This window comes from Camelus dromedarius, chromosome 5 (assembly GCF_036321535.1).
Source record: "Camelus dromedarius isolate mCamDro1 chromosome 5, mCamDro1.pat, whole genome shotgun sequence".
NCBI classification, from domain to species: domain Eukaryota; kingdom Metazoa; phylum Chordata; class Mammalia; order Artiodactyla; family Camelidae; genus Camelus; species Camelus dromedarius.
This window is the reverse complement of record NC_087440.1, coordinates 42,565,634-42,580,274: the sequence shown is the minus strand read 5'-3', so window position 1 is coordinate 42,580,274 and position 14,641 is coordinate 42,565,634. Positions and strand designations below refer to the sequence as shown.

The 14,641-nt window shown below is 37.2% G+C and overlaps 1 protein-coding gene across 1 annotated transcript in view; it reads right to left on the bottom strand.

The window, feature by feature from the left end:
• Positions 1 to 14,641, bottom strand: part of TTC6 (tetratricopeptide repeat domain 6) — a 146,747-nt gene that overhangs the window by 9,296 nt on the left and 122,810 nt on the right. Inside the window, exons 24-27 of the mRNA XM_064486402.1 lie at positions 14,051 to 14,191; positions 12,465 to 12,578; positions 9,206 to 9,325; positions 4,148 to 4,221 (exon numbers count right to left, since the gene is read on the bottom strand). Of these exons, the coding sequence (XP_064342472.1) occupies positions 4,148 to 4,221; positions 9,206 to 9,325; positions 12,465 to 12,578; positions 14,051 to 14,191 (449 nt within the window). The remainder of the gene's footprint in view (positions 1 to 4,147; positions 4,222 to 9,205; positions 9,326 to 12,464; positions 12,579 to 14,050; positions 14,192 to 14,641) is intronic.

Genomic DNA, 14,641 nt, shown 5'->3' with positions numbered 1-14,641 from the left:
TCATCTCTACCCACATTCTTCACCTTTATCATACTTGTAGTTGGTGCACGAGAGCCAGGGAGCTGATATCCCAACAGTGCAGTCAGAAGAAAGGCTTAGAGTTCAAACCTAAGCTGAATATACAAATTACCACCAATTTTTCAAGGTTGTTAGGAGGATCAAACGACAGCATGTGAAAACCCTTGGCACAGAAACCCTCACCCAATAAAGACTATTATCTTCCTTCCAATCTTTTCATTATTTCTCAAAAAGGTTTCAAAATTTAACAAGATGCATCACTAAACTTTGCTAGCTTTCCAGGTAAAAATGCATGGAACCCAGGGTAACTGCTCTAGAAACTACCATCTCCTAGATATTACTCAGCAGTATCTCTCAAAATACTGCTTCCCAAACTTCAGCCCCTCCTGCACACAGCTGCCCTACGTTCCACCTACACTGTCATTTACTGAGTATCTTTAAGTCAAATCACATTTTTGCATACTAAATCTATTTTTTAAAAAAACTTAATTTTGATACCACAAATACAAAATCAATTATCTCATGCCATAAATAGAAGGCAACCAAAAAATAAAGAAATATTAGAGTTGGATACCATAGTCTACAGAAAGCTAAACCTGAGACCTGCACTGTCTATTACAAAGTGTTGGAAAGATGTTACAGGCTAACTCTTAGCTGAGACCTTCTCCTTGATGTATTCAGAGGGTCTGAGAAAGAATTCAGCTTGAAACCAAGAAAGCAATTCAATTGCTCGTAATGTGATTCAATTTTTTAATGAAAATTAATGAAAAAAATTAAGTGAAGCACCAGGAAACTTGGCTTCCAATGAAGGTTAACATCCATGTATATGAGCCAATGGGTGTCTTCTGAGCTCACTCTGTGGATTCTCACTAAGCAAACAGGTTCAGTTCCCTCGGGTAGTTTACAGTGAGATTGCGCTCCTCTTTTCTGGTAACTGGCACTATTTAAGAAGTAAAAGTTCACTGAATATAAGGTCGCAATGCCTGTGGTTGCTTTCTCACTATATTACAGAAAGAATTCTAGCATAGATAATAAATGCTTTATCGAGGATAATTACACAGAAGTAATTTTTGTACAAGCTGCATTTAGTTGATAGGTTCTTTTATGCTCAGTATTTCTACCTAAGGGTAATGAACTATTTACTTATGATGCATACCTATGGTGACCATGTAAACTGAAATTTCCAAGGTAACCCCCCATAAATCACTGAAATGTTTCTGACATCCAAATTGCACTGTACACATTGCTCCCTACTTACCCAGAGGGAGATTTAAAATCCTATGCCAATATATGGTTTATAAAACATAATCTCACTCTTTATATAGACTAACCAATTTAAAAAGAAAAAAAAATGAGGCAATAAATTGAAGTTATTTTTCTATGCTTATCTAGTTATCAGCACTAATGTTTAATGAACATCTAGTCTGCTCAGACTAAGTAAATAATCATTAAACCTTTAAGCTGGAAAGGGACCTTGAATGGCACCTAGCAAGCTCTTCAAAGCTGATGATAACTAAAAATCAAGTCCACAGGAGATGACAGAGGCAAACCAGAGACTCCTCAGCCCCCAGCACCATTAGGAAAAAACAAAACAAAACAAAACTCAGATACCACTATAGAAACAGCAACTTCATTTTTCTGAAGATGTGCGTATCACACAGTATCCTGTAGATCGAAGCTCTTGTTAAATAACCTGCAGTTAGACGATGGAGAAACGTGGCTGAGTATCTCCCTTGTATCAGGATACATGTTCGCTGGCACATAAATTGGTAAACATCAATCATCACAAACATGAAAGTATATTAAATTAACTTTTATAATATAAAAAGTGTTTGTATAAATCTAAAAGAACATGATTGCTGACAGAAGGTGCATGACTCTCACTACCATGTCGGTTTAACTAAGGATCGTGTGCTGAGCTCACAGGCCACAGGCCACAGACACTGAGGCCCACCACGTTGTCCAAATTAATCACATACGCGACCAGATGTGCCCTACTGCTGTACAAATAAATCATAAATACCTCCCAAAACTAAAGAATGTGGCTTGCAGAGCCAAAGGTCCAAAAATACTTTATGCAAAGATAAGAATAATAAAATAAATGTGCTCAAATAAAAAGTGGACAGAATATGTAACTCTGAGCCATCAGGCTCTCCTGTGAATTTTTTTTTAATCTAAAGGTGGTTTTCTCAAAGAGATCTAAAAATTAACTCTACCATAACACTCTTAGTGACCAAATGGGGCGACAAGTAGGATATTCAGCCTAAGGAATGTTGTCTCCTAGCAACCACAAGAGTGAGAGCCAGAGAGATACAAAGGCATACTTGAAAAGTCTGAAGCCCCACGAGTTCAAAGATCAAAGCCCTAAAATTTAGAGATGTATTCCTTTTTTAAAAATTTTCAAAATGGGACAAATTTTACCTTCTCCACTATGAGACGCCAATAGTGAACCTCAATATTTATTAACCATGCTGCTGTAGTAATAAGTGTGTTACAGCTCACCTTGAAAAGCACAAATATTTCTCCTGAAATAAATACAGCCAGTCACTAAACACTCCTTATGGTTAAATTCAGTGAAACTGTTGAAACTCGAAGTACATGGAATTGGGACTGTGAGTTATCGGAGCTTTACTGTCTATTTAAATTCTACTTTTATTAAAGGACAATAGAGATTCTAGCCGGCTGATGAAAGTTGGTTATTTGGAATTGCAAAGCAGTATCAGCTTAAGGAGGCTCCACCATATATACCCAGTGATTACATTTCATAAAAGAGATCGGGAAACGACACATGGAGGAATTTACTGAATCTAATAGTTGCAAAATACAGGAACGAGGTTGAGGAAAATTCTGGAGTCTGTTCTTAGTTTTAAGAGAATTCAGTGACCTCGGACGTTTTCGGTCTGGGCTCACCCACCAAAACAAACACACCAGTCCTCGTTATTCTGCCGCTTTTTAAGAATGACAGTTACTTAAAGAGACGGATCCTACAAAGGTTACTGGATTAGAATAGACAATGGTGTGACTATGTTTTGCTGTCTGTATAAAATTAAAGGTCTGAAACCAGTTTAGGCCTTTTAAACAAAAACACCTTCACAAGTTCTAGGTATTATACTATGTTCCTATTTTAAAAATCTAACTCTTACAGGGAAATGTAGCTGTACCACCTATGTCCTAAAAAGGGGGAAAGAATGTCAATTTTCTTAAATAATTCAAATCATGTTCTATTGTCTAAATTGGATATTTGCACAGCCTAGTCTACTACCCTAATTTCCTCATCCAATTAACTGTTACTGTTTCTCTCGAGAAAAATAACGTGTGAACTATTTCTTAGGCAAATACATTCGACATTGAAATATTCATGTGCTGAGTTTCCATGCTTTTAAAAGCAAAATGTCCAGAAAGCAATTTTTAGATGTAAAATGTATATGTAGCAATGTAAGTATTACAGTTAGAAAAATCAGTCACTGTACTCTACTATTATCTCAGAGTAAATTTTAAACTGATCTGCTTCTGTATCTTAGCCTTATGTCACTGTTCTTTTCTCCCCTTCTACACTTATTTATTTTTATTAATACCAGAAACAGGTAATAATGTTTTAAGTAGTATTTTTTTGTAGATTTTTATTCTATCTTGTAAATATTTACTGGTATTGTTTAAATTAGCTTTAGATTACAAAATGTTTTCTACATGCAAAATTCTTTTGGAAATACAATATTTTCCTAAATCAACCTCCCTTCCAGGAAATAGGCTTTTTTAAAAGTCAGTTCCATTTCATGAACAAAACTAATTACTTGATTTTATTCTTAGATATTTCAAGCTATGCATGATTCTATTCTGTGTATTACCACAGTCAAAATTTCCCAGTAAATGGGCTTGAATCATCAGATGGATGCCCCCAGTGCGGCGAAGCAGGGAATTTACTTGCTGCCTTGGCTGAAACAGTTCATTAGAAGGTAGAAGAGTGCTAAGGACACACTTAGATGTGGTCCCCACTTCTCTATAGGGCTTCTTTGTGTCTCTCCCCATTTCTGTACTGTCACTTCCACAACATTCTGCTCCCCTTCTTCTATTCTAATTATAATTCAATAGTCCCACGCATGTTCCCATCAACATAAATGGCACTCCATACCTGTGATAGCACATGGCAGTGGCTTGACAAAGGCTCACACTAGTCTTGCTTATCAGGGCAGCTTGTTTAAAATCCTGAAACAGTTTTACAAATTTCTGTTAATTTTATGACATTGTCTTTTGTGCTTTCTTAAACTTTCTTCTAACTTTGATTCTACCATGAAAATACTTAACACAAGCATTAAAATATACAACTTCTTAAAACTTTATTTTCCCTTTTAGTATCACATTAGAGTGGGAGTGGCTGGGACAGAGGAAACCCATAACCACAAGCTCACTCATAATCTGGTGCTACTCTCTCCACTTCTCCTGCGCTTCTGCCTGCTATGTATAACGAGGTCTCTCTTTTACCTTCTTTTTATTGTTGTTGTTTTTTTTTCCCCCAGTGAATACCACCAAGTACTTATCTATCCACACAGAGATAGAAACTGACCTGCAGAGAATCTTTGACGTTATGTGACTATAGGACAAGCAGGCACCCAGGCCCAGGGAAAGGGCATAACCGAGCCTTTCGTGTGGATTCTCTAAGGCTGCTCCTACCTTTGCAATCCACACTTCAGGAGAAAAGTTAAGTATCATTTGGTCCAGGGACCCTAGAGGCTTCCTGAGAGGGAGCAACGGAAACTCTAACCGCAAGATCTGAAGTCGGGGAAGTCAGCTGGGATGGACCTGAATGGCACTGGGGAAGAGGCTGTTTAAGGGAATTAAAAGTGCTAAGTCGGCCAGAGATCCCTGCCACTGTGGCCCCCAAACATGGTCCTCTATTAGGCACCAGGGTCTGAAGCTCAAAAGCTTTTCAAAGCCCTATAAAAACAACTGAATCCTGAAGCAAAGTAAGAACATCACTAAACTGAAATTAATAAAATATTTAAATAAATAGCTACATATCAAAGGATCATGTCAACTGCAATGAGATGTGTGCGTGTGTATGAGATATGAGATACAGACTGAATTCAATGTTTGCCATAATGTGAGAAGGAACCTTCCAAAAGTAAGAGTTCAAGACCTATGAAGGAATGAAAACAGCTCTGCTTTTTCCCAGAGGACAGCTTCAGCAGGCATCTTCTTGGGCAGTTCTCGTTGGGAGCTCCCTTGACCACGCTAGACTGTGGAGAGTACTTGTATCTCCCCTGGAGTGACAAAAGGAAATCCTTCCAGACTCCCTTCCCATTTCCCTGAGGCTGGGATGAGGGCCCTTGACAGCCTTAAAGGACAAGTGTCAGAGTTCTGGTTTCTGCCCAGCTAGAGAGGACCCAACCATAACGACAGCCTCCTTCTCCTCCCATCTCCTTCCCCTCCCCCTCCTCCTTCCACAAACCTTCCTTGCCGGTAGGAGGGAGAGGAAGCTGGCTGTTTTATGGGGTAGAATAAGTCTGGGGCTAATACTGGGGGTGGAAGCGGGAGCAGCAGGTCAAACCGAGCGCTCCACGGCCCTGCAGGAGGGGAGAGTATTAGTCTACGGAGCAGCCTGAGAATATGGACTCCCCACTTAGATTCCTGAAGCGTAATTTTGATACCAAATGGAATTATTTGGAAGAAAAGAAAAAATGTATTGTCTAATCAAATATAACCTAACCAAAATACTACTCACAATGCTTACACTTCTCCTTACCTCTGAGTTCCACTCTCCACAATCATTTTTATACCTTGCTGTTATTTCTTCACTATTTACCTTCAAATGTCTAAATAACATGAGTATCGTCTCATGTTTAACTTCAACGTAGGATAGAATTTAGCTATCTTACTCTATCACTCCATACACCTCCTCTTCTCCCACCATCCCTACATTATACCTGTGACAATGTGTTTTTTAACTCTCTACTTTTCTTCCTTCAAGAAAGCGTAGGATCTTTGATCACCCATTCATATTTAACTTTGAGGCACTAAAATCTGGAAAGGTAGTTTGTGGTGTCTAAGCATCTCTTCTCTGCTATCTTTAACTTTGTAGAATTATAGCTTTTTTATTCTTTTATGTTTTCTTGGTTTTCAAGAGGACAAAGAAATAAACAAATATTCTCAATCCAACAAGTTTAACCATTGACTTCCTAAACAATGCTGGTCTAAAGGATGCACACTACTTCCTGATCAAGGTGTTCTTATGAAGATCACACAACTATCAATTAACTAGTATGTTTTCATCTCTCATCCCACTACCTCTCTGCTAGTTAATTATTCCCAATAAAAATTTTTCCCTGCATATGTTTGAAGACTCTGCTCTCTCTCAGTTCTCCATTGAGTCCTCCTATTATTCAGTCGTATATTCCTTCATTGGTCTTCCTCAGCCACCATCTCTTTTTTTAATTTTTCAAATTAATTTCTAAATTTACACAAAGAAAAATTTTTTGGCTTTTAATTACAGGTATATCTTGTTTTCTTGTGCTTCACAGACACTGCGTGTGTTACAAATCAAAGGTTTATGGCAAGCCTGCTTCAAGCAAGTCTGTGGGCACCATTTTTCCCAATAGCATTTGCTCACTTCAGTCTCTGTGTCACCTTTTGGTGATTCTTGCAATATTTCAAACTTTTTCATTATTATTGTATTTGTTATGGTAATCTGCGATCATCAGTGATCTTTGATTTTACTGTTGTAAAAAGGTTGTGACAACGCTCAGATGATGGTTAGCATTTTTTATCAATAAATTCTTTTTCATTAAGATATGTACATTGTTAGACATAATGTTCTTACAAACTTATAGGCTGTAGCATCATGTAAACACAACTTTTATATACAGTGGGAAACCCCAAAATTTGCGTGAGTCATGTTATTGCAGTATCTCCAAGGCAAGCCCGTAGTGTGTGCATGGCGTATTTTTCTAGCCTTTTTATTTTTACTTATCTACATCACTATAGGTAAAGTGTGTGTCTCGCAGCCAGCATATTGTTGACACTTTTTTAAGATTCCAATTCAACACTCTCATTAGTTTAATTGGCGTGTTGACCATTTCCACTCAGTGTAACTACTGATGAGGCTGGATTTGGGTCTGCCATTTTATTTGTTTTCTGCTGATCTCCTCTGTTTTCTGTTCCTTTCTTTTCTTTTTCCAAAATTATTTTGGATTGTTTAAATTTTTCAATATTCCATTTTAATTAATGTACACTCTTTCTGACTGAGGAAGTCACATTTGAGCAGAAACCTGAAATGAAAGGAGGACATATGCAGATAGATGGGAAGAGTGTTCTATGCACAGGGAATAGCTTGCGTGAGGGCCCTGAAGCAGGAAGGAAGCCTGGCATTTCCCAGGAATGGCAGAACTTGAGTGGAGAAAAGAAGACTGTGGACAAGGAAGTCAGATCAGTGAGCAGCAGTCATATCATGCAGGGTCGTGGTCGGCCTCATCGAGAGTTAGATTTTATCCTAAGTGTGATGAGAAGCCATTGGAGGGTTCTGAGCAGAGGAATAACTTGCTCTGCTCCGGCTGCTGTGTGGAGAACAGCAGGCAGAGGGACAAGAGCAGAAGCAGAGAGGCCAGTGAGGAAGCTACGGCAGTCGTCCAGGGAGAGACGGCTGAGGCCTGAATGAGGAGGAGGGCAGTAGCAAAAATGAAAAACGACTGAATTCAAAATATGTTTTGGTGGTAGAGCTGACTGGCCTTGCTCATGATTTAGATGTAGGGTGTGAGGAGGCGGGGGGGGGGGGGGGTCCAAGAATGAGTAAGGAATGATCACCACCAGACCATGAGCTCCTCAAGGACTGGAAATCTTTTGTCTCCATATCTTAAAAGCCAGTGTCAGTGCCTTGCCTTGTCTGAAAGAACATGGGATTTGGAGTCAAGTGAGACCTGAGTTCAAATATTGCCCAGTACTTCCTAGCTAAAAGAGTTTATTTAACCTCTTTCGAATATCAGCTTCCTCATCTATAAGCTACAGTTATAAATTGTGCAGCATTGTGGAGAACCTGGTATGTAGCACCTATGGAACGAGTAGAGTTAATGTTGTTAAGTACAAAATAAACATTTACTAGGTAGATAACGCAGGCCCTGCAGTTAATTCTCCAACAGCTGAGGTCTTTTGCTTCCAACTCGCATTTTCCTCAATTTCTCCTCCCAACACTGTTGCCCAGAGTTCCATAGATTTTTTTTGCCTACTCCAAACAAAGTTCTTTAGCTTCCCCTACCTGAGCGAATTTCGACTGGTACATCTCAAAACCAAAATCTTAGGGAGTTCAACTCTTGAAATTACATTTCACCATAGTGTAAATTGCCTATAATAAGGTTTCTCAGACATTTCCTTAATGATGGGACAGAATCTCAGAAGATGACTCCAGAAGTTGAAAAATAATACAAGCTATCTCTGGAGGTGAAAAAATAGGAAGCACTTGGCTACATAGCGTTCTGTTGTGGTTCCTGAGAGACAAAGAAGCAAAGCTGCTATCACTGCACTGTGAACTTCAAGTTGCTATTTAATTTTTGCCTGTCTCTCTTAATCTCAATTCCAAAGTTAACTCAAAATAGACAATACAGACTATAAAAATGAGAATGGTGAATTTTGTTTAATTATTCTATAAAGTGATACACCTGAAACCACCTGTGTCTTTTCTGTATGTTGCAGTGTCTGTCTTCTACTGCAGTTCCGAGTATCTGTTCCCACTAACTCAAAAGCCTATTCCCGGTAGCCTAGTCTGAGCTGCTATTTTGTGAAGCAAACAAATTCATTTTGATATATTTTCAATGTGGAATGAAGAAAACTGTAAATGAGAAAGAGCACTGAGTAGCAAAGTAAACGGTTTATAAATCATTTTATCTGCCAAATAATTGAGTTTGGTCTATAGCTAAGACACTCCCTTTGAGGGAGATGATAATTTTGATATTTCATCAGTTCAGACTTTTTTTTTTTTAACATACTGGCCATTTACCTGTAATAAAAGACAAAGTGAAAATGCACATTTTTTTGCAAAGATTCCATTATTCATTCAAAGCATTTCAACACAATTCTTGCTCAAGTTGAATTATTATTCATTAATATTGCCATTTGATATCGAGAAAAACTTTTTCACTGGTTTTCAGAAGTGAACATGCAAGATCAAGTGGGTTCCTTTTTACAAATAAACAGGAAGGTTTACCTCCAATGCAAAGCTGAACTGCCCCAGTTCTACGTAGATTAGTCCACGATTAATGAGGGTGTTTAATGTCACAGTTTCTCCAGCATCAAGAAGAAGCACAATTCCATAATCTGTTAATGCCTAAAAATAAAATCATCACTTACAACCTAGAGTCCACTCTTTAGAGCCTTACTGCATGGGCCATGGGCAAATGAGTTTACACCCAAGCTAGGACCTCACAATTAGTTCCTTAATGTGACTTAAAATTTATGGCCAAACATAATCCCTGTTAGGTTTAAAGGGTCCCCTTATCTAAACACTATGGACGTTGCTACTTTCTGACAAGTGCTGTGCGCTGTGCTTGCACTTCACGTGCTATTTGTGAAACGGCCTCAGCATTTTTATCGTGTGTGGATTGAAGGTGGTGTGCAACACCCTTCCCCAACTCAGCAGTTTCACTAAGTGTCTGTTGACACTAAAGCTGAGTACTCGTTACCTTCTGACATTTAATTTCTTTTTAGTGTTTTATTGTTTTCCTCACTGAAACTTAAATATCATGGAGGCAGAGATAATCCACTTTGTTCACCACTGTAAAGCCAGTAACTGGCACCGTGCCTGCACATACTTGGCATTTGATTTTTTTCTGTTAAATGAATAAATCATAAAGCAATGAAAACAGAGATTATAAAATTAACAAGCACTTGTTGGAAAATTACTTCAATACTTTTATTTTTAAAAAGATACTCGTCTAAGATGAGAATCAAGTCAGAGGACCGTTCTCTCTTTCTTTTTTTTTTTTTTCCTAACATTCACTGAATGACAAGGTTTTACTGGTCATCTGCTCTGTACCACATTTGTGTTGGAGCTGAATCTCTTAACTCATTTTCCTACTGAACATTTTGTCCAAAAGAGCCATATGGTTTCATCAGAAAAGGGCCAAATCATATATGCCTGTAGCACATGCTAACTGAAAATGCAAATAAATAGTATTTTACCATTTGTTTATTGATTCTACTCTAATGTTTTATGATTGGGCACTCAAGTGTCTGAAAGAATTGTACAATTAACTATAAATAAACATTACCAGGACTGTAAAAATAATTTGTAATTCTTGTGAAACAAACAAAACAAAACTAGAATGTTAGCAATTTTCCTTTCACAGACTCACAGGTTATAAAACCTGTATATGTACCAAGATGCCTTAGAGATCCACTGAGCAGCTGATTATGTGACACGAGGAAACAACAGCTAGGAAATGAGATTTCACAAAGGTCACAATGAGCAGGCTTTGTATCATGCCTCTGTTATTATTGTCAACCTTTCAGCCTTAAGAAAGTTACTTAACCCTAAGCTTCAGTTTCCTCTTCCACAAAAATGGAATATTGATGTTGTTGTAAAAGTCCACTTTAAAATATTGTGATTGTGTGTTGGCAAAGGATTTAGCCCAGTGCCTGTCACACAAAAAGTCCTAAATGAGTGGTAACTGTTACTCTTTTTATTAATATAAGGTGGTAGGAACCAGAATTCACTTTTTCTTGGTTTTTAATGGAACCGTATCTCGGGAGGATACCTAAGTGGGTTTTCTGCAGAAAGTTACTTGGGTTTCCTCAGTCTAGTGATGCCAGGAATGCTGAAAAACAGGTGGAGGGGGTCAAAAGGGAAGAGGTGTCACTGTAAAATGGCATCCAGTCCACATGCTGGAGGTCAGATGGTTTTACAAAGCCACCTAATGACTATTAACCAGAAGCAAACAAACCTGTGAACACCAATACAGGTCTCGATTCCCTGTGTAACTTGGATGTGTTTCTAACCTCTCCCTACTTCCACTTCCTCATCTGTAAAATGAGTCCATTGGATGAAAAGCATTGGGTACCTGGCAGATCTAAAATAGCCAATATGTTCCTATTCTAGTTAGGGCTCTATTTGCGTAGTTTTTTGTTTTTCCTTATTCATAGGCCACTGGCTCTGCCACGTATCAGAGATAACAAAGTGGTGGTTCCCTGCCCCCACCTAGACCATTGTTTACCATTCAGGGTTACCCAGAAAAGGCAGGAATGGGGGTGGGGAGGGAGTTGTCAAAGATACCTGCTGTGCAGGTTACTCTGATAAATGATCCTTTAATTAGGTCCTAGAATGGTAACAACAGCCTGTGTTAAAAAAAAATTAGTTATTCATTTGTCAACATCTTTGGAGGAAACCTGATAATCTGGTTACCAGGAAGTCTACATCCTCATAGACAGAAACAATGTTTCTCAACTTCTTCCTTCCAGAGCAAATAAATCACTAAACTTTTAAATGTTTTAAACAGATTTAACTTTCCAAGTTTCAAAGAAATTGAGGCAGTGTGTCCAGAACAGCAGGTACATGAGGTAGACTTTCAGAAGAATGCTTCATTGACAATGGAAGTGGATAGAAACAAGGAGGGGGAGAAAAGTGGACCCCAGATAGAGAAGCAAGAGGATGGGACAGAACACTAAGAAACTACAGACTTTGGGGGGGCGGGTAGGGGGTGGGTACAGCTCAGTGGTAGAGCACATGCTTAGCATCACGAGGTTCTGGGTTCAATCCCCAGTACAAAAAAAAAGGAAGGAAGGAAGGAAGGAAGGAAGGAAGGAAGGAAGGAAGGAAGGAAAGAAATTACAGACCTGCCCTCTAGTGAGGAATCCTGATTGGAAAAGGACAAAAGGACAAGGGGACAGTGGAGGGGGTTAAGACTAAAAAATATAAAAGAGGGCTTGCACAGGTATCAGGACAAATAGAGGGAAAAAAAAAAAAAAACAAGTTTGCTGTAGCCATCAGTTGGGCCTTCAAAATGTACAGGCAATACTGGTCACTGATCCCCGGAGCTGGAAACCATCACTCATGCAACTCCCTGCTGCATCTGTGGTCTGAGCAGTATTAAACAAAATACCCCCACAAACTGTTGTAGCTAATGTTGAGATTTTTAAGTAAACAATATTGCTAGTGATCACTGCTTTAAAATTCTGCACACAATTTCTCAGTAGAAACATTTTCTCAAATGTCAATTATGTAATGTATTTTAATTTATATAGCTTTTAAATGCTTATATAAGCATTGTAAAATTAATTTTTCATTTGACATTGCAGAGGAGCACAAACAAATTAAATATTCTTTGAAATGGTTCTTTGGTTTCTCAAATTTTGTGTATTTCCACAGCAATTATTTTTCAAAATTATAACTGAAATAATAAGAAAATACACATGCTTTAAATATGTTTACAAATGCTTTAAAGTGTTATTTACCAAGATGGTCATCTTACCATTCGAAGTTCACTTATCTTGGTGTAACATAATGCTCTGTTATAAAATGCTATATAACTAGTTTTGTTCATGTTGATAGCTGTAGTTAAATCTGTAATTGCTAGTTTATAAGTCTATAAAGGAAAACATAATTAAGTGAGAAGGGTTAATCATAATGGACTGAAATTTAGTTGTAAAACAAATTCTTGATTCTATTAGAGTTTTGGGAATACTCATTTAACCATTCTGTGTATCATCTGTGAAATTAAGACAATCAAGCTAATCTTCCATAGAATTAATTAAGAAGATCCCTTGGTAGGAAATGTTATTATAGTTTCTCTTACCTTCAAATAAAATTCAATATATAAACAACTTTAATTTAGATGATTATCTGATTGCCACTGCTGTTATACAGCAAGGAAAAAAATTAAATGTCTTATTGGTTAAAGAGAAGCAAGCCATATTTATTCAGCAAACATGCACCAGAACTTGCTTCTGTCGCTAGTACTGTCATATCACATAATCGTCATGCTTTCTACCCATGTTCTCTTTTGCTTCTCTTTGATGCTTCTCTGATATCTTAGATCATCCATTTCTATAGATAGAAATTTTCATGGAATTAACAGGTAATGCAAGATCTTACCTTTTCTTTAAGGTATTATTTGCAAAATATTTTATACGAAATAGCTACAAAGAAAGGTTAGAAAAGAAACATAGGAGAAAAAAAAGTATTCCATGAAGTATCAGATAGCAGTGGTGCTGCTCACACCCCTTGACCCAGTAATTTTTTTAGGAATCAGTCATCAACTCAAGCAATGATTTTATTTTCAGTGTGTATAACTGTATTATTTAAAATAATAAAATAATAAAAAATTTCAATAAACAAGTTTATACTGTATAGCACAGGGAATTATATTCAATATCTTGTAGTAACTTATAGTGAAAAGAATATGAAAATGAATATATGTATATTCATGTATGACTGAAACATTGTGCTGTACACCAGAAATTGACACAACATTGTAAACTGACTATACCTCAATAAAAAAAAACAGAAAAAAAATTCAAACAATCCAAAGGCCCAGCAAAAAGTGGTTAAAAATAAACTATGGTGGAATATTATGCAGTCATTAAAAATTGTATCATCAAAAATTAAATGTAATAAGCAGGGCATTACACAAATTGTATAAGTAGCATAATCCCAATTTTGGAAAGTATATACTATTAGGGAAAAAGACTAAATGCAAATACATCAAAATGCTCCCAGGAATTGCCATTTGATGGTGGGACAATCAGTGATTTTAATCTTCTCCTTTATTCCTCTCTGTATTTTCCAAATTCTCTACAATCAATATATACTATCATCTTAATAAAAATAATCAGTGTTATTTAAATGTAAATGTCAAAAATATCACTATTTTATGAACAATTATGAATTAAAATCCCTTTCGATGTACTGTCAAGGTGTGCCATCTTGTACACAGTTCTGCCTTCATACCATGGCAATTCTCCTCTCACAGAGAAAAAAGGGAAGTGAGTCCCTGTTTGGCATCCGAGCATCTATCCACTCTAAAATGGCAGTGAACAAGGTAGGAGATTGCCTTACCTTGTTGTAGTATTTCAGAACTCCTCTGCAGATATAGGCATGCACACTCCGAGGGTAAATTTTGATGGCTTCATTACAATTCAAGATTGCTTTTGAGTATCTACCTTTCAAGCCATAGAAGGCTACTCGGCTTAAATATGCCTTTTCAGAGAAAGAGAGGAGGAAAGCAGGAGTAAACATTTTAGTAAAGGCATCAATTCTACCAAAATGTATGACAGTTTAAACAAATCCATGCCACCTAAAGATGGCTTAAAATACATACTTTTTCCCTACTCTTTTTTATTAAAAAATCTCAAACACACAGAATAATTGAAATAGTACAACGAACATCTATTTGACTATCACCTGGATTCAATCATTATTAACATTTTGCAATACCTGTTTTATCTATTTTTTCTTAACTATTTGAAAATAAGTTGTAGACATCATAAAACTTCATCCCAAGTCTTCCAGTATGTGTCTCCTGTGAAGAAGACATTCTCCTACATAACCATATTACCACTGTGTATATAAGAAAATTAATAGCACTCCCCTAAAATCATATAATATTTAGTCCAAATTCAAATTTAAAATAGCTGAAAAGTAGGCATA